The 19,376-nt window shown below is 59.2% G+C and overlaps 1 protein-coding gene across 4 annotated transcripts; it reads left to right on the top strand.

Moving 5' to 3' along the window:
• The first annotated feature begins 1,924 nt into the window (after positions 1–1,924).
• PROM2 (prominin 2) lies at positions 1,925–18,008 on the top strand. Of its 4 annotated transcripts, none has more exons than XM_033838248.2 (24): positions 2,159–2,525; positions 3,193–3,242; positions 3,692–3,894; positions 3,990–4,110; positions 4,445–4,469; positions 4,694–4,783; positions 5,065–5,264; positions 5,668–5,742; positions 6,582–6,645; positions 6,890–7,049; positions 7,368–7,520; positions 8,455–8,578; positions 9,129–9,220; positions 9,348–9,432; positions 12,121–12,267; positions 12,761–12,832; positions 13,452–13,544; positions 13,680–13,733; positions 14,017–14,097; positions 14,320–14,388; positions 15,001–15,090; positions 15,291–15,397; positions 15,748–15,822; positions 16,067–18,008. In XM_033838248.2, the coding sequence occupies exons 1-23, from the start codon at positions 2,282–2,284 to the stop codon at positions 15,809–15,811; spliced, it is 2,463 nt and encodes an 820-aa protein (XP_033694139.1). In that variant the 5' UTR covers positions 2,159–2,281; the 3' UTR covers positions 15,812–15,822; positions 16,067–18,008. The 4 variants fall into 4 exon arrangements, 3 of the variants coding, with proteins under 3 accessions (XP_033694139.1, XP_033694138.1, XP_033694137.1); XM_033838247.2 differs by having other exon boundaries at positions 4,406–4,469; positions 15,748–15,818; XM_033838246.2 differs by having other exon boundaries at positions 2,164–2,525; positions 4,406–4,469.
• Positions 18,009–19,376: the final 1,368 nt, after the last annotated feature.

Raw genomic sequence — 19,376 nt, 5'->3', positions numbered from 1 at the left:
GGGGCCTGGGCTGCGTATTTCCCAAAGCTCCAAGGGTTCCTAATCCTCCCCAGGAGGCTGGGACCTCAACTCTCCTACACTCTCTGGGGTGCACCCAAGTCAGAAAATACAAAAAAGCCTAAAGGGCATTTACTAAATCACAAAGGTGGATTATATCAACCTGGGAAAGGGCTATTTCCATGCTGCTGGTGGCGGGACTCGTTATTGATAGAAAGTGATGGCCGGGGGAGTCATTCCTTCTGACAGCTCACACTGGAGGAGGAGAGCGAAGAGGGGCAGGCAGGCTGTGGGGAGACCAGGCCTTCCTGACGGCAGCTTCCGGGAGGCCAAGACACCCCCCAGCACAGCTGCTGAGCTCAGGTGAGTCACATGGGAAGGGTGAGGGGTGGGTTCGGCCTGCGTTTAGCTTTTCAGCACAGTCAGAGGGGGGAGGGGTCAGGGGCCTTCCCCCGCGACTGAGGTTGGGCTCCAGGGGTCAGTGCTGGCCCTGGACTGCACCCCCTGCCCTGGACCTGAGGAACTAGGGCAGCCCCAGCCCATTCCCCACTGCAGCCGTGACCCTCATCTCTGAGTCACCCTTTGATGAGGTTCCGATTCCTGTCTGCACCCCGTTATTAACTGGACTCTTCCTTCCACAACTGTGTACTCTTATCCCCCGGCTCTGAGCAAACTGTGGGGGCAGCAGTGGGAAGCATGGGCACTCTGCCGCAGGCCCAGCCGTGACTTACACTTAAATCACTTCCCTACTGCAGACTCCCGTGAGCAGCCAAAGACCCCTGTGCCCCTCACACACCCCGCAGACCAGGGCTGAGCCGGGGGGACGCAGGGACAGGCCCAGCCTCTCCCTCCAGGGCTCCCATGGGGGCTGCTGTGGAAACTCACAAACTCCTAATACTTCTTTGAACGCAAGTAACGCATGCTTGTTGCACACACATTAGGAAGCACAGACGAGCAGAAGAGAATTAAAAATTGCCCGTGATTCCACCCGGAGATGATCATTGTTTTATGCCTTCACTCCGTGTATTCAGCCATTTGTCATCAGCTGTTCACACTTGTTAGTGCGCTGCGAGCATCGTTCAGGGCAAAAGAGCCATTTCCACATCATTTTCTTTAATGACAGCCCAGTGTGTGAGGTGGTCATTTCACCAATTTTTTCGCGGTAGTGCCATCGGGGCTGCTTCCTGTATCATGAATAACGTTGCCAGGATCATCTTCCATCCATTTAGCAATATTTTCCCCGACTGCTCAGCTACAGGCACCCTCTGGGTACTGGGCTTACAGCCACTGACAAAACAGAGGCCTGTGCAGACACATCTCTGGGCATATTCTTTTTTGTTTTTTTTTTTAACATCTTTATTGGAGTAGAATTGCTTTACAATGGTGTGTTAGTTTCTGCTTTATAACAAAGTGCATCAGCTATACATGTACATATAACCCCATATCTCCTCCCTCTTGCGTCTCCCTCCCACCCTCCCTATCCCACCCCTCTAGGTGGTCACAAAGCACTGAGCTGATCTCCCTGTGCTATGCGGCTGCTTCCCACTAGCTATCGATTTCATATTTGATTTCATATTTGGTAGTGTACATATGTCCAGGCCACTCTCTCACTTCATCTCTGGGTATATTCCTGATAGTTCTTTCAGCTGATGACTGGATGGGACATTGCTGGGCACAGCTTTGCTGGGATTCACTCTCCCAAAGGATTGTGCCCGTCTCAGTGGCCCTTCAGAGAGCCGCTCTGGACAAAGCCCTGTGGCCTCTGTGCTCCAGAATGACCTGGCATGGGCACAGGCATGACCCTAGGAAACAGAGCAGGCCCCAGAGGAGTCTGGCCGCACTTTGGGCCAGACTTTCACAGGGTGGTTGTTTTCCCAGGCCCCAGATTTGGCGGCTGCGTCTGGGCGCAGGATGTAATAGTTGAAATTGGGCCATCCTAGATAACCCAGAGGTACTGAGGTGCCTTCCCCACCCAGCTCCGGAGGCAGCCCTCCCAGAAGCATCTGGGGAGGGGAGAGGGCGCCCAGGCTCCCACCCCAGGCCGCTGGGAGCGGGTCCGGACCAGGCCCTGCCCCCCACCCCACAAACCCCACCCCCAGCCCAGGCCTCCGCCCCTGCCCCGGCCGCGCTCCGGCGGGTGCCCAGGTAGCCCAAACCTGTCGGGCCGGTTTCGAGAGCAGCGGGACGGAGGCTGGTGAAGGATGCACGGCCAGCCCCGTGCGCGGCCCGCACTCTCGGCCGCCTGAGCCCCGTCCGCCCGGCCCGCAGCCCACCGGCCGACCCCATGGTGCGTGCGCCCGGCCTCCTGGCGGCCCTGCTCGGCCTGGGCCTGGGGCTGGCCCTGGCCCTGCGGCGGGTGGGCGCGGCGGACTGCGGGGCCCTCGGCCCGGCGGAGCGCCTGGCGTTCGCCCCGGCGGCCAAGACCCGCTGGCTGGCCCCTCGCGTCCGCGCGCCGGGGCCCCTGGACCCCCTCTACGGCGCCGTGCGCCGATTCCTCTCCATGGTGCAGCTCAACCCCTTCCCCGCCGGTGAGTGCGTCCCTCCCCCGGGCGGGCCTCGGCGGGTGTTGGGTCCCCACTCTGCACCCTAATCTCCTCTCCACCAAGGGGCGCACCCACCGTCGGCAGGCACTTGGAGGGCAGGGTCCCCAGCACTCCCCAGCCCCATCTTCCTCCCCAGAAGGCCCGGGCACCCAGGGCATCACCTTCCTGTGTGACCTTGGACAAGCCCCTTTCCCTCTCTGAGCCGCGGTTTCTCTGTCCTAAGGTAGAGGAAGGTACAGGCAAAGTTCTCCAGCAGCGGGTTGAGCTTTTTCTCTGGGTCTGGTGGCTCCGTGCTGGCTGTGAGGACCAGGACGGGCAGCAGGACAGCTCCCAGCCCGTCGCCTGCCTCTTAGGGGAAGGGCTGCTGCTAGGCCAGGCCCCTTCTCTGCTTTTAACCGGGCTGCCGGCTTCCCCGCTGCAGGGCCTACCTGGGAGGCGCAGGAGGAGGGGGGAGCCAGGCCTCCCTGCAGACACAGCCTCCTGTAGCCCGGCTGAGGCACGAGGGCTCCGGGCTGTGGTGACACTGCCTTCTCCGAGGGTGCCGAGGTGGTGGGAGGACCCCCTTCGGAGAGCCCACCTTTGCCTGGCAGCGGGGGTGGACGCAGGGGCAGGGCAGTCGCTGCCCCCAGACCCAGCTTGACTCTTTTCCTAGAGCTGATAAAGGCCTTGCTGAATGAGCCATCCTCCGTGAAGGCGGATGAGGTGAGCGGCCGGGGGGCGCTGCCAGGGGAGGGCGTTCAGCGGTGAGCACGAGGGACCGGAGAAGGAGAGGGGCCTCGTCGGCTCAGCCCACTTGCTGGGTGTGCCCCAGGGTGGGGTTTCTGGCATCCCTTCCCCTTTTCCGTGAGCACTGCAGTCCGCGGACCTGATTTCTAACCACGGCTCTGCCCTTCAGCGGCTGTGGGGTTTGCAGGGAGCCCTAGCCTCTCTGGACTTCAGTGTCCTTTGTTTGTAGGATGGTAACACGGTGCCCCTCACAAGAGTTAAAGGAGATGCGAGGTGTGTGCATAGTGCCCCCGCCGCCCCGCCCCCAAGTGTGCCTCCCTCCCCTCGGGTTTCCCTCCGGAGTCAGGCTTCCCTCCGGAGTCAGGCGGGAGAGGGCTGGGATGGCAGGGTCAGGACAGCCCCTCATGCCTTGCTGCCCTGCCTAGGTGGTGCAGTATGAGGCAGGCTACGTGGTGTGTGCCGTGATCACCGGCCTCTACCTCCTGGTGGTACCCGCCGCTGGGCTCTGCTTTTGTTGCTGCCGCTGCCGCCGGCCCTGTGGTGGCCGAGTGAAGATGGAGCACAAGACGATGGCCTGCGAGCGAGGCACCCTCATGGCCTTCCTGCTGCTGACCACCCTCGTACTGCTGTGAGGGGCGCCCAGGTCAGGCGGGAGGCGTGGGCCGAGGCCCAAGGTGTCCACAGGCATCCAGCCAGCCCCTTGCTCTTCCCCCATCCCTGCAGGATCGGCATGGTCACTGCCTTTGTCACCAACCAGCGCACGCATGAGCAGATGGGCCCCAGTGCCAAGGCCCTGCCGGAGACTCTGCTCAGCCTCCGGGGCCTGGTCTCCGATGTCCCCCAGGTGAGCGCCAAGTAACCCCACACGTGCCCCCATGAGCGCCAGCCGTGGGCGGGACAGAGCAGGGTAGGTCCTGCAAATTCGTGCGTAGCCTGCGCATTAGAGAGGGTGCCCCTTCCAGCACGCGCCTGACTGCCCCCTGCTGGAGAGTCCCTGTAATCCATGACGGCACCCATGGTATTCTCAGGACAGACGCCCAGTTGTGGCGGGTAGTGGGGGAATAAGGGCTGGGGAAGGGCCAGGAGCCGGGGTGTCCGGGGACAGGAAGGAGCAGCCTCGCGGCCCTGTGTTTGCCTAGGAGCTGCAGGCCGTGGCACAGCAGTTTTCCCTTCCTCAGGAGCAAGTCTTGGAGGAACTGAATGGTGAGGATTCCAGCTCAGTCCTGCCTTGGGGAGGCCTCTCATCCCCTCATCCCGGGCTCCACCTGGGAACACCCTCGCAGAGGCGGGGATAGGGTCCAGCTGGGGAGCACGGCGGCTGCTCTGCCGCAAGACCACCCTCCAGAACCCAGGGGAGGAGGATGGTTGGCTGGGGAGGCCCCTAGTCTCCTGGGGGCCAGCCCTGCAGACTGCCCTGCGCTCTCCAGGTGTCCACAGGAGCATTGGGAACACGATCCACATGCAGCTCCGGAGCACCGTGTATGAGGTCCTGGCCTCTGTGCTCAGCCTGGGCCAGGGTGAGTGTCGCTGGGGGGCAGGCCCCGCCCTCGCCCAGCCCTGCATTTCTTACACTGTCGGCGGTCCGCCCCTGACTTTCTCACGGCTTTATCCTAGGATCCCTTGTGGCACCTTTGCCCACTCCTGGCTTAACGTGCCCCAGGGCAGTTTCCATTATAACTACAGAGATTAAGGACCACCGGTCCCCTGGGTTTGGGAGGGAAAGATGTTCTGCCTCCTGCAAGGTCTCCAAGGATGCTGTAGCAGTGGAGACCACTCAGTCCAAATGTGGGTCTCGCAGCCCTGCAGGTCTCCGTGGACCACCTCCGAGCCCTGAACGCCACCTCCGTGGAACTCCAGGAGGGACAGCGGGCCCTGGCGCCGGCTGTCCAGGGGCACCGGGAGCGCCTCCTGGCCCTGCTGCAGGAGCCCAGCTGCCGGGGCTGTGCAGAGGCCCTGGACAGAGCCCACGCCTTGGAGCTGGGAGCTGACTTCAGCCAGGTGCAGGCCCAGGCCTGAGGCCCCTTGGGGTGAAAGGGGTTGCTCTGCCCGCTGCCCCAGGAATCCCTGGGCAGCCTCTGTTCCGGCTGTTTCCTGAAGCGGACTCCTGATCCCTCTCCCTGGGCTGCCCCTGTCCTCTCCACGCACCCAGAGTTAACGATGGTCATCCTGGCAGTGGAGTGAGAGCTTCCCTGGGCCACGCGCTGTGTCGTGAGCCTCGTGTGACTTTGCTTCTTGAGTTCTTACTGCCACCCAGGGCCTTCGAGGCTGTGGTGGTCCCCATCTTGCACACGAGGACACAGTATTCAGAGGCCTCTGCCCCCATCCTTCCCCAAGGACCCCTCCCAGAGAGGCCTCCCAGGCCTCTCTCCTTTGTCATAAGAAGCTCCTCAAACCATTTCAGGTGCCCTCTGTGGACGAAGCCCTGCATCGGCTGAAAGGTGTCCCAGAGGCCAGCTTCTCCAGCATGGTCCAGGAGGTGAGTGCCCGCCCCAGTCTACCCGATGGTCCAGGAGGTGAGTGCCCGCCCCAGTCTACCCGACTTCTTCGCAACCTGGCTGGGAACTCAAATGTGAGGGGCCTCAGTTTTTCTCTTTTGGGGTGGGAACCCAGTTGAACCTAAGACTTGGGTCACATCAGGGCCTCGCCTACCCCGTGGCGCCCTGGGCTGGAGGCTCGCGATGCTGGTCCTTGTGTGCACGGGGTCTGGTGGGGGAGGCAAGCCTGGAGCTCAGAAGGAAGAGCTAGGACCCTCAGGAGCTGGGGTCTGGGGATGGCCAAGGAGCGAGCACACAAGCTGAGCCCCAGACGACAGGCGGGCTCTCCTGGGTGGAGACGGGCTGTGGGAAAAGGTGCAGCATGAGTCAGCCCCTGTGACCCAGGGCCTGGAAAATGCCGGGGTTGGGGAAACGGTGAGTCAGTCGTGCTGGGTAACTAGAGCAGAGTGTTCCAGGAGGAGGGAAATAGGGCCTGAGGCTGGAAGAATAGACTGGAGCTGGACTTCAGGGAAATAGCCCTGGTGGTCCTGTGCAGAGTGGCTGGGAGAGATGAGAGGATGGCTAGGAGTCTACTGCAACAGTCTAAGCAAGAGGGGCGGGGACAGAAAGGAGCAATGTTTGGGGGAATTGAGTCAGGCCAGGCTGAGGGAGGGGAGAAGAAGGCACTGACTAAGAGAGCAAAGGGAAGCCTGTTTCCTGATTTCCTGGTCTGGGAGCACCGAGGGGGGATGCTCTCCCACTGGACCTGGCATGCAGGGGTCCCCCAAGCTAGGACACCCGGGCGGACAGCAGGAGGCACAGCTGCATTTGCTTCCGGCAGGAGAACAGTACCTTCAACGCCCTCCCGGCTCTGGCTACCTTGCAGACGGCCGACGTGATCAGAGGTGAGGCCCCGCCCAGGGGCCAGGCTGGCTGCCTAGGATGCCCCCCAACCCAGCCCTACTGACGAGGCTTGTTGAGAGAGGAGTGGGGTAGTGGGGTGGGGAAGGTGCAGGCTGTCCTCTTGGCTGGACCTGGACAGAGAGTGAACCATCTCTGTGCATCCCAGATGTTCTTCCTGTCCATCCGTCTCCTCCCTGGGCCCCTGGGGGTCTTCCCCATCCCATAAGCCCCTGCTGCTTTGGGCAGAGCTGAAGAAGGTGGTGGCCCAGCAGCCTAGAGAGCTAAGGACACTGGTCGAAGCATTCCCAGGCTGGGAGGCGGCTTCTCGCTGGAGCCAAGCACTGGAGGAGGTGGAACAGTGCAGCCGCCCCTACCTGAAGGAGGTGCAGAGATATGAGAAATACAGGTGCCTGGGAACCCGTGGGCGTGGGTGGAATGGGCAGCTCAGCTTCTCAGCCACCCTGGAACCAATTTCCAGCCCTCATCAACCCTCCTTATACTAAGTCTCCGCCTCCATTTAAGCCAAGACCCCTCTCTCGTTGGGCCTCCGTGTCCCCACCTTGGCTGTGTGCCCTGGGGATCTGAGCCTGGGGACCCTGTAGGAAGTCACACTTCTAAAGCCTCAGCCTCAGGGTAGTGGCCCCACCCAGCCACTAGGTCCTCCACCAGCCCCTCCTGTGCCCACTACTGCCCTTTCCGTGACGTCCCACCTTCTCTGTGGCAGGTGGATGGTGGGCTGCCTGCTGTGCTCTGTGGTCCTGCTTGTGGTGGTCTGTAACCTGCTGGGCCTCAACCTGGGCATCTGGGGGCTCTGTAACAGGGAAGACCCCAGCCACTCGGAAGCCAAGGGCAAGGCTGGAGCCCGCTTCCTCATGGTGTAAGAAGGGCTGGGGAGAGGGGGAGGGTCTCTCCCCCTGCCCCCGGGCTGGCACATTCCTCTCATGCCCATGGACAGCTTCTGGTGTAGCTGCAGGAGCGAGTCCTGGGGATCAAGAGACTGAGCTGTGGTCTGGCTCTGGGCTGACTTGCTGGGTGGCCCTGGGCAAATTATAACCCACCTGGGCCTCAGTTTGTGTAAAAGCATTGGCCTAGAGCAGGAATGCAAATAAGAAGCACTTCCCCTTCCCACACCAGTGGCAACTTTAATAATTAATGGGCACCTTTTCTCTCTGAGCCCAGATACAGCCTCAGAATCCTGCTTAACCCAGTGTCCAGGCAGCACTGCCATTAGGAGGTGGCACCAGAGGTAGAATCTGTTTGCCAGCCCTGAACTAGATAGTCTCTAAGGCCAGGGCTGCCACATTCAGTTGTGCAGGAGGGTCACTGTATAAAGGTGCCTGGCCAAAGGGGTAAGTGAAATCCAGCCCATGTTTCACTCTCCAAGCCTCAAATCCTGGCATGGGGCCACGCCTGTCTCACAAAGAAGCCTTGGTCAGTGGCACAGGTCCTACTCAGATGCTGTAGGTTGCTGCCTCTGCTGGTGGGTCATGGCTGGCCATGCCAGGTGGCCCCATTGAGGCTGAGCTCTGGAGCTGGTCACCTCCATGTGTCCTCGGCCCAGAGGCCAGCAGCCCTGGCTCTTTGAGCAGAACAGCTGTGCTCTCCTCTAGGCTGCCAGGGCCAGCCAGGGCAGCAGCGGTAGAGTGGGGATGGGGGAGGATGAGGTGGGGCCGGTGAGCAGTTCTGAGTCCTCTCTCCTGCGCCGGGGCTGACTCACTGACCATGCTGGCCCCGGGATGGAGATGGGGATGGAGCGCACGGTCCAGGGCATCCTCCCTCCTGTCTCAAGCCTGTCCCTCCGCCTTCCCCAGGGGTGTGGGCTTCAGCTTCCTCTTCGCCGCGCCCCTCATCCTCCTTGTCTTCGCCACCTTCCTGCTGGGCGGCAACGTGCAGACCCTGGTGTGCCGGAGCTGGGAGAGCGGGGAGCTCTATGAGGTGGGCCTGCCCCGCTCTGGGGCCCAGAGGGACGAGGACAGAGCTGTGGGCAGAGCAGGAGGTTTAGAAGGAAGTAGGAGCCCGAGGGGTTGGAAGGGAGAGAGAGACAGGAGGAATGATGGAGACGGCCAAGGAAAGAGATGGAAAACCACCAGTGAGAGAAAAGAGCCAGTGAGTCCCCGGAAGGCTGCCCAGGCCCCAGGCAGGGACCTCGAAGGATGGCCTCCAGACCTGAGGCCCTCTGCCCTCCTAACACTGAGTCTTGGAATTGGGGATCCTTGTTCCCTGTTGCACTGAGCAGGTGAGCCGAGATGCTGGCCTGGGTCCTCTGCTGAAGACAGGCCGGCCACCCTCCTGGAGAGTCACGGGGAGGGTCCCTGCCAGGATTTAGGGCCCTGGAGTGATCTGAGTTAGAGGCAGGTGGGGGCTGGAGTCCCAGGGTTGTGGTCTCTGCTGTGCCAGGGCAACGTGGGACTAGGCCCTGGGAAGCTGGGTGGCCTTGCCCCCCCACTCCCCGCTCCAGGCCCGTTCCTCTGTGTCCCATCCCCAGTTTGCAGACACTCCGGGGAGCTTGCCGTCATCCATGAACTTGTCCCAACTTCTTGGCCTGAAGAAGAACCTCAGCGTCCTCCTGGCCTATCAGTGAGCAGGGAGTCTGGGCTGGGGGCCGGGGTGTGAGGAGGGGCTGAGGCGGGCATCCCATTAGGATGACGTCAGCCCCCACCTGCCCGCCCTTCTCTCATCTCTGATGCCTGTCATTCCTCCGCAGGCAGTGCAGGCAAGGGGCTGCGCTCTGGACGGTCCTGCAGCTCAATGACTCCTATGACCTGGAGAAGCACCTGGATATCAGCGAGGTGAGAGAACCTTCTGGAACACACATTCCTGCAGATCCCCCCTCTTCTGGTCTTGCCTTGCTGGAGGGACCATCTCCTTGAACCCGAGAAGTCCACAAGAGCAGTTGAGGCGCCTCAGGGGCAGAGGACCCGGGTGCAAGCTCAGGACCTGGCCCAGGGCTAGGGCCCAGGGCAGCTTCCAGAGCGTATGGGTGAGTGCGCGAATGCCTGGAGGCTCTGACCAGCTCTGAGCACTGCGCTCCCGGAAGAGCCGGACACAGGTGAGGTTGAGGCCAGGGTGGTGACAGTGAGTGAGAGGACCAGGGTGTGTGTCCTGACTGAGGACAGGCATCGGTTTGGATGCTGCAGTGGGAGCGGGGTGGTTGGCGAGGGAGTGTGACAGTGAAAACGATGGTGATGAAGTTGGGTACCACTGGAGGAGGGCTCCCCACAGCCTGTTCCCTAACCACTGGACTTTGTCAGAACTTGCTATGTAGAACTGGAGAGATTTACTCACACTGGCAAGAGACAGCTCTAGAACAAAGAAAAGGAAGTGCTCCTTCATGAGAGGAGACGTCCTTTGAGAACGTGGTTCTCCTAAGGGTGCACAGAAGCTGTAAAACACCCCCTCCTTTCCTCTCTTCATGCCTAAATGAGGTGGGAGGAGAGCTGCCTTGGCTCCCAGGGTCCGCCAGGAGCCCTTCCCAAGCATATCCTGGGAAAACCACATTTCTCCCACCTGCTTCTCCCCCACCCCTCCTAAACTGCTAACTCCTGATTCTGCCTTGTCTCCAGAAACCTTCCAACTCCTCTTGAACCCACCACCTGCACCTAGTCCGCAGGCTAGCATAGCCAAGTGGTCCAGATTTCAGTCCCAACTCCACGCCTTAAACTATAACCTGGAGCAGTTTCCTTAATGCCACAGCCGTCTCCTCTTTCAGCGTCTCTAATCAGAAGAGAGGTCCACTGAGCCGGCACTGTCCTGGTGCAAGGCTGGCCACAGAGGCCTGCAGCAGGGGGCCTGAGCAGAGGAGGCCCTGTGCTCTGCTGGCTGAAAGGGGAGGGCTCTCAGCCCTGGTCCAGGGAAGGGAGGGGTCCAGGTCACAGAAGAGTCTGGACAGATAGGGCTTCAGGTCCAGAGGGACTGGGCAGTCCTTGGGGGCCATCTGGCAACAAACCAAATGTGACCTTAGGAGAACTTGTCCTCGAAGGAGATAATAGTGAGCTGATGATGCAGAGATAATTAAGACAAGGTGTGCTTTCCCAGGCACCACGAGGACTCTGCCCGCCTTGAGACATCTCCTTTACCTGTGTGTTACTGGTGCCTGAAATGCTGCTCCAAGACCCTGCCTCTGAGAGGATGGGTCTTTTCTCCCCCTGGGGAAGGCAGTGAGGGATGGCGAGAGGTGAGCTGAGCTGGGCTCCGTACTCTGAGGCTCCGCCCTGTCTTCAGCCTCTCACCTGTGAAACACTGGGGCTGAATTTCATGCCCTTTAAATCTCTCCCAGCAATGGTTGGAAAATGTCGAGTCCCTTTTTTTTTGCGGTACGTGGGCCTCTCACTGCTGTGGCCTCTCCCGTTGCGGAGCACAGGCTCCGGACGCGCAGGCTCAGCGGCCATGGCTCACGGGCCCAGCCACTCCGCCGCACGTGGGATCTTCCCGGACCAAGGCACGAACCCGTGTCCCCTTCATCGGCAGGTGGACTCTCAACCACTGCGCCACCAGGGAAGCCCTCGAGTCCCTTTTTTTTTTTTTTTTTTTTTTTGCGGTACGCGGGCCTCTCACTGTCGTGGCCTCTCCCGTTGCGGAGCACAGGCTCCGGCCGCGCAGGCTCAGCGGCCATGGCTCACGGGCCCAGCCGCTCCGCGGCATGTGGGATCTTCCCAGACCGGGTCACAAACCCGTGTCCCCTGCATCGGCAGGCGGACTCTCAACCACTGCGCCACCAGGGAAGCCCTCGAGTCCCTTTTTATTTTTATTTATTTATTATTTATTTTTTTAACACCTTTATTGGGGTATAATTACTTTACAATGGTGTGTTAGTTTCTGCTTTATAACAAAGTGAATCAGTTATACATATACATATGTTCCCATATCTCTTCCCTCTTGCGTCTCCCTCCCTCCCACCCTCCCTATCCCACCCCTCCAGGCTCGAGTCCCTTTTTAAACTGTGCTCTGTCTTAGAAATGTGATTGGGTCTATTCACTCATTCATTCATTCACTCATTTTTACACATTCGACAAATTTGTACAGCCCCACCACGTAAGAGCCTCTGCTCTAGACGCTGAGGGTTTGGTAGAGTGGGCAGATGAGGTGCGGTTCTCGTGGAGCTGATGGCAGTAAACTAGTACCCAGATAAGTAAATAGCACACAGGTGCTGTGAAGACCTTAACACAAGGTGACGTGATAAAGATGGGCCGGGGAAGCTCTTTTTCTTCTGTGTGGCCTGGGAAGGTCTGTGCTGCCGTCCAGTAGCCAGATAGGCGCTGGAGGAGAGCTGGGTCTCGGTGGGGGTAAGGTGGAGTTGGGGATGGGTGGGGAGCAGAGGCCTGCTGGGAGCCTGTCTGGGGCTGGGAGTGTCCAGGGTAGGGGCCCTGGATATCCAGAAGGAGGGCCCTGAGGGCCTGCTGACCCCTCACTTAGGATAGCAGCTGTGGGGTCCTGGCTCACCCACAGAGCACGGCTCCACCCTGCTCCCTCCCTCCCAGTACACTGCCAAGCTGCAGCAGGAGTTGCATAAGCTCAAAGTGGACGTGAAGAATCTGGACCTGCTGAGCCCAGCCGCCCGCCAGGACCTGGAGGCGCTGCAGAGCAGTGGGATCGAGAGCATCCACTACCCAGGCTTCCTTGTTGAGGTCAGCAGTGGGCGCCTCAGGCCAGACCACGGCAGAGCAGAGGGGCCCGCAGAGGAGCTGGGGGTCGGGGAGCTGTCTCACCTTGTCTTGGCCCTCCACCGTCCCTGGACCCCTCCCCCTCCACATGTCCCTGGGGCCTCTTCTGCCGGGGGTGTCTCCAGACCCTGTGTCCCAGCTGCCAGCACCTGGGCTGGGCGAGAATGAACGCGCCTCCACCCAACAGCGTGTGTTGCTGTCCGTGGTCCTGAACCCACTGCTGTGGCGAATGCTGGTGGGACGTCACCTCTCCGTTGGGTTACACCAGAGGGCGCCTCATTGTTTTTTCTTTCCTAATGGAAAGTGTCTCATACGTTTCGCAATTTCAGGTCAAACCCACTGTGACTCATGTGTCACAATAGACTCAGCTGGTGTGGGTGCTTTTGCAAAGACTGGGAATTCTGGGGCTGGGGGAGCCGGGGTTCATCCCCTCTTGGCCTCTCCTGTCCGTCTCCAGATTCAGAAGCCTGTGGTGAACATCAGCGTGGAAAAGCTGGCCCAGGAGCTGGAGGGACTGGCCCAGACCCAAGTGAGAAGGGAGCAGAGACCCCACTTGGCAGGCCGGAGCCAGAGGCCTGGGAGGGGGGACGGGGTGGGAGTGCCTGGATTGGGGAGGGGACTGAGGGCCCCTGTCACCGAGGGCTGAGACTCTGGACCCCCGGCTGGGGTGAAGGGTTCTGTAGCATCAGATGCTACATCTGACATCGCACAGCTGGGCAAGCATCGCTAGGTGCACACCGCTTGTGGAATCTGCTGGGACAGATGCTGTGAGGACAGCTCGACGGATCAGATATCATGACAGTTGCCTCTAGAAGCTTCAAATGGACTGGGAAAAGTAGCACTTTGTATTTATAAATATAGAGAGTTTAAAAAGTTCTCTTCAAGACATCTCATAGACACCCCTCCCCTAGCCCCCACGATGCGCAGAGCAAGCTAGGGCCGGACCTGGAACTTGGGCTCAGGCCCCCAAACCCAGATCTGGCCAAGGAACTTAAGGAGGCCTCAGTTTTCTGCCTCTGAGGCCAACCTCTGATTCCAGCACTTTCCACACCCCTCCAGTATGTCTGGTTGAACGGTTTGGTGAAGGATGTGTCGTCAAAGCCTGTCTCGGCCCGGGCAGAGTGCCATTCTGATATGTCTCCCCTCAGGGCAATACTGTGCTGGCGCAGCAGCTGCAGAAGGAGGCCCAGGGGCTCAGAAACCTCCGTCAGGAGAAGCTCCTCCTCCAGCAGAGGCTTGTGGTAAGTCTGGAGGCTCAGGGAGTCCGAGACCTGGAGAGGAGATGCAGGCAGGGGGCAAGGAGGAGGAGAGGGATGCTGGGAACCCTCCCTCCTACCAGTTCCTTCCCCTGACCAGCCCTGATCTCTTTTTCACAGGCTAAGCTCAACCTCAGTGTCCATGCCCTGGCATCCTCTGCCCCACTTCTCCAGGTGGCTGCTGGGGATGGATGGGGTGGGGGGGAGCAGGTGGGCAGCAGAGGGAGCAAGAACGTGCGGGCCCAGCTGGCTTGGGACCTCACCTGCTCTACCCAGGCCCACTGGAAGTTGAGGGTGGGGTGGGAAGATCCTTGAGGACCGCCATATGTGTCCTCTGTCCTTAGGGCCTAACACCACCCACCCCAAGGTGAGTATGTTGTGTGTCGTACGTTGAGTTAATGAATGGATGAGTGAATGAGTGGCTGTTCCCTGACCGAGCCCCTCTCCTCTCCCCCAGCTGGAGACCTCAGATGTCCTGGACAGAGTCACTCACCTGAAAGGAGAGCTGCCTACCTGGGCCACCCGTATACTGAAGAATGTGAGTGGGAGGATGGGGCAGGGCTGGGGGGTGGCTTCAGAGTCAGAGGTGAGTTGAAGGGTTAAGGCTCGCAGGGCTCCCACCCCAGGATTCTCCAGCCCTGCCGCCTCACCGTGGCTCCCAGGAAAGCCAGCTTGGCCTGTCCTGATGGTGCCAGGCATGGGGGGCAGGGGTGCTGGCCCTGGGACTCCGACCAGCCCAGGGCTCCTCTCTTCCCTGCAGGAAACTGAGTGTTTCCTGACCCGGGAGATGGGCTACTTCTCCCAGTACGTGGCCTGGGTGAGAGAGGAGGTGAGTGTGGGCTCAGACCCTCCTGGCCTCAGGCAAGCTTCCAGCGGTACCAGCTGTTCGACCTCCTCTGCCCCCTGAGAGCCCCTGGGGGTGCCCTAGGCCTTCAGGATTGAACCCAAACTCCCAAACCTGGCATCTGGCTGGCTGGGTTCTGCCCATCCCCCAAACTCTGCCATAGCCCTTCTCTGAGGCCTGAGCGTGGACCGGGCTGTCTACCACCCACACTGGACTGGCAGGGGTCTCGCTTAACCCTGAGTGTGTCTGTACATGCGTGTGTGAGTATGTGTGTGTGCAAGTATGTATGTGTGTGCAGTGCATTGTGTGTGTGTGCACACGTGTTGCCTCCCAGTGAGAGTGTGACTTAGAGAACAGCTCTGGGCACACAGTAGGGGCTTAACCCAGGCTGGTGAACAGGGTGGGAAAGGCAGGAGGTGAGCAATGAGCTGATGGCAGTGTGTCCTCCCTTCTCTGTGTTGCCACATCCGTGTGTCTGTGTACAGCTGTGCAGTGGCTCCCCACTGTGTCCCTGGGCCTGTCTGTGTCCCTGTCAACCTCCCTCTGAGGTTGGGTCTGGGTGTGTCTGCATGTACCTGCCTCACGTTGACACCACAGGTGACTCAGCGCATCGCCACCTGCCAGCCCCTCTCCACAGCCCTGGACAATGGCCGTGTGATCCTGTGTGACATGGTGGCTGACCCCTGGGTGAGTGCCCCCCAGCCCATCAGGGCTCGTGGACGTGGAGGCCCCCACGGGAGGGGCAGCGTGAGCGGGGCCCTGCCCTGGGCCTACACCCCCGCCCTTTCCCTCAGCTCTGAGAATGCGTCCCCGTGCCCCACACTGAGTCAGCGGGGGGACTGGGGGTGCCCAGACGCAGTGCGCTGACCTCACCTCCTCTGCTCCAGAATGCCTTCTGGTTCTGCCTGGGCTGGTGCGCCTTCTTCCTGATCCCCAGCGTCATCTTCGCTGTCAAGACCTCCAGATACTTCCATCCCATCGGGAAACGCCTCAGGTGAGGAGGCTGCCAGGCCTGTGGGGTGCAGCAGGGGCCCAGGCAGGAGCCCTTCCGGCTGCTGGGCCCGGCCCCTGCTGCACGCCATCTTGAGACCTCCAGGCAGGGGAGGCTTACGCCTAACCCTGAAGTCACACAGTCTGAGGAGCTCCAGGGCCAGAAAGTTCTTCCATGTGTCTACCCTGAATCCTTCTTGCTGCAACACATCCACCAGACCTAACTTTTGGGCACCCTTGCTACCCCTGAAGAGCTTCTGAGGCAGGAAATTTCGGGCTCTGGGCTTGTTCCTGTGTCGGGGCTGAGGGCCTGGGCCTGGGGGCCTCACTCACTCACTCCCTGTGATGCTGCAGCGCCAGCAGCTCTGAGGACACTCAGCCCTTCCACATCCCCCGTGTCACCTCCCTGAAGCTCTAGGACCGCAGTGAGTGAGTTTCCCCCTGCTTTACTGCTTGGTGCCAAGGGTGGGGCTGAGAAGGGAAGGGAAGGGTTTGGGTTCTGGGGTCTCCAGGGCCCAGGAGAGCAGGAAGGTTCTGGGACTTGGCTGGGACTGATAGGCCTGAGCTCAGCTCCTCCCCTCCCTCCCCTCCCCTCCCCTCCCCTCCCCTCCCCTCCCTTCCCTTCCCTTCCCCCTCCCCTCCCCCTCCCCTGTTTGTTCTTAATCCACAACAGGGATATGGACGCAAGGTGATGCATGGGGCTGCCTGCCTTCCCTGCTGACTTTGCCTGGACCAGAGGATTTCTGTCGCTTTTGCCACCAGAGCCCAGGCTGGCATCCAGGCCTGGATTGTCCCCCAATTCCAGTTACCTGAGCCCATCTTGCTACTCCCTTTGCACCCCTTTCTGCTCACGACCCCTTCATTCATGCTCAAAAACACACTTACCTTCTGTTGAATCTCAGAGCAAACAGGTTCCTCCAGGTGTGTCTCCCTCATCCTCCTTGCTGCAATATATTAGCTCCAGGAAGAGCCTGTTCTCCACCTAGTGGAACCTCCTCTTCAGCGCCTTGGGCAGGACAGAGGCCCTGGCCAGCCCCACTCTGTCCCATCTGCCCCTCCCCCTGCCCATGCCTCCCACACGTCTCCAAGCTCCTTGCCCCTTTTCCTCCTCTCCTCTGACCCCCCACTTGCCCCACTTCACTCTGTCCCCTCCCCAGCCCTCACTCCCTCCCCCCAGGGAAGCCCTTTCCCCCCCTTTGTCCCCTCTTTACCTGTCCCCTTACTACCTGTCGGCCACAGGGACCCCTCCTGCCACCAAGCAGGCCAGGGGCCACCATGGCCTGGGCCTGGGCCGGCTGCAGGCTCTGCCTCGTGGCCCCTGAGCCCTCCGCTGCTCAGGGGGTGGGACCCTCCACAGACCCCGGCCTGGATGTCTGGCCCCCAGGGGGTGTGGGAGGCCCGTGTGAAGGCTGAGCCCCCGTCTGCACCTTGGGCTGGAAGTCACACTGCTGTCCCTCGCCTTAGGGAGCACTGACTCCCTAAGAAGGGACCTGGGATGTGGGCTGGAGCAGGGGCTCCCCCTCAGCTCCCGAGAAGGTAGCCTCTTCGACAGTCACCACCCAGCTTTCCAGGAGAGATCTGGTGGCCACAAGAGGATTTGGCACTGTGGCCCTTACCTCTTCTATCCTATGCCCCTGACTGGGCATCACCCCTAGTCCATCCCTGTGCCCTCCCTGCATGCTGGACCCTGAGTTCCAGAAATGGGGAGGAGGAGGGGAGAGAAGAGGTGGACAGGACGGATCCATTAAAGTGTTCTCACCTGGCTAAGTCTTGGCCTTGGATCCTTCCGCTCTCCCAGGTAGGGCCCTGGATGGGGTTGGCGCTTAGTGAGTGTTTGTGGAGAGAATCCAAGGCCTCCTCTGACCACAGGCATCCAGGGGTCCCCCCAGTAATCAGCAGGTGGGGAGTGGGGCCCACACTGAGAGCAGGCAGACTTGGGTTCACACCTGGCTCTAACGTTTGGTAACCAGGGCACCTTGAACATGATCCATGGGTCCCCTAGACCTCAGTTTTTCCACCTATAAAATGGGGAAAATAGTCATAGCCGCCTCCTAGGGTTGTGAATAATGTGACAGTGTGTGGAAATCCCTTGGCAGGGGCCTGGCACAAAACAAAGACTCAAATGCTGCTTTTTTTTTTTGCCATGACTGCTCTGGGCCGGGGGCAGAGCTGGGTCTGGGCAGATACAAGCGAAGAGGGAGATGGGTCCCTGTTCAAAGGAGCAAAGCCCTTCAAGATTAGAGTCTGCTGAGTTTCAGAGGGTGTCTATGTTTAGTTGCATCTTACAAACCAGCAACAAATTTGCTACTAGAAATTGGGATGGTGCCTACACAATGTATGGTCACTGTGGCACGCACACTCTCAGACCAGCATCCTTGAATGTAGCACGATCGCCTCTTCTGGGCTTTTCCCAGAGGATTCTTGGCTTGCTTTTCATGTTGCCCTGTGTGGGGAACTGAAGCACCCTGCATTTTAAGAATGAGATTGATAGGATAAAAATAGAACTAGAAAATGATTAAAAAATCATTTCTAGTTCTCTATCAAAATTGCCTATCTTACCTTTTATGTATCTGAGCAAACAAGTATGGTTATTTTAAAGTTCAATAACTCCCTAATATGGAGCCTCTGTGAGTCTGTTTCCAGTGTCTGTTGTTTCTCTTGGTTTTTGTTAGTATTGTCTTGTCTCCTCACATACTTGGCAAAAATTGAGTGCCACACTTTGTTTTTTTTTCTTTTTTCTTTTTTTTTTTTGCGGTTTGCGGGCCTCTCACTGCTGTGGCCTCTCCCATTGCGGGGCACAGGCTCTGGACACGCAGGCTCAGCGGCCATGGCTCACGGGCCCAGCCGCTCTGCGGCATGCGGGATCCTCCCAGACCGGGGCACGAACCCGCGTCCCCTGCATCGGCAGGCGGACTCTCAACCACTGCGCCACCAGGGAAGCCCAAGTGCCACACATTTTATATGAAAACCTGTAGAAATAATTTGAGGCACAGGATGAAATTATCTTGCTCCGTGAGGATTATGTTTACCTCGGGCAGATGCCTTGGGATCCTGCAAACCAGGTTGTTTTACTTTACTTTCAGGGACTGAGATGATTTGCAGTCCCTTGGAGCACTTGTCTATTTCTAGTTCATTCATATTCTGGGGATGAAACCCTCTGGGGTCCCAACCCAAAGCATGAAAGATTTGCCGGGTACCCCCTGCTCTTGGTGCACCTGGTTTTGACCTCCTTAGTCCCAGAGGCTGTTAACAGCTCTGCTCGCACCTTTGCAGTATCTTCTGGGCTCAGCAGACCCCCTAGGGAGAACGTAACCCCAGCTGCCAGCACACATCTCTGGGTTTCCTTCTTTTCCCAGAACTTGGCCCTGTGATTTTTTTACTGCCTTGTTTGCTCCCTGATACCCCTGAATCAAACTTTAAAAAATATATTTTTTGAGCAGCTTTTCGTTGTCCTCAGTTGGGAATTTAGTCCAAATTACCTAGTCCAGCATGATCAGAAGTTAATAGTCCTAAAAAATTAACTGAGGTTCCCCCTGTGAATTGGGAAAGGCTGCCACTCATTGAATTTAGTATCCAGAAACCTTGGCCTAGGGCATTGCACACGGACTTTTCAAAGGAGCTCAGTTCAGAGCATCACTGTGGGCTCTGGTAACCTGGAGGTGGGGTGGCACTCAGCAGGTGACAGACAGAAATAGCCACAGAGAGAAATATATTACATATTTTCCCAGTTTTAAAATGCTGGGATCCTACAATGCCCATCCTACGTTATGTGTGAAACAAAGCCCCTTCGAGGTCACAGTCTCATCTGTTCTTAGGACACTCCCTGAAGCAGGTGGGGATCGTCATCCTTGTTTCACGGTTGAGCAGATGAAGCTCTGAGAAGCTCTGTGGCTGATTCAAGGTCCCGTAAGTTGAAGCCCCGCCAGGCCTTGATTCAGATGCCCTGACCCTGGTGGCTCTGGAGGTTTCCTCCTGGGCACGCT

This window comes from Tursiops truncatus, chromosome 14 (assembly GCF_011762595.2).
Source record: "Tursiops truncatus isolate mTurTru1 chromosome 14, mTurTru1.mat.Y, whole genome shotgun sequence".
In the NCBI taxonomy this organism is placed as follows: domain Eukaryota; kingdom Metazoa; phylum Chordata; class Mammalia; order Artiodactyla; family Delphinidae; genus Tursiops; species Tursiops truncatus.
Note: the sequence above shows the minus strand (reverse complement) of the source record. Positions and strands in the feature narration are given on the sequence as shown.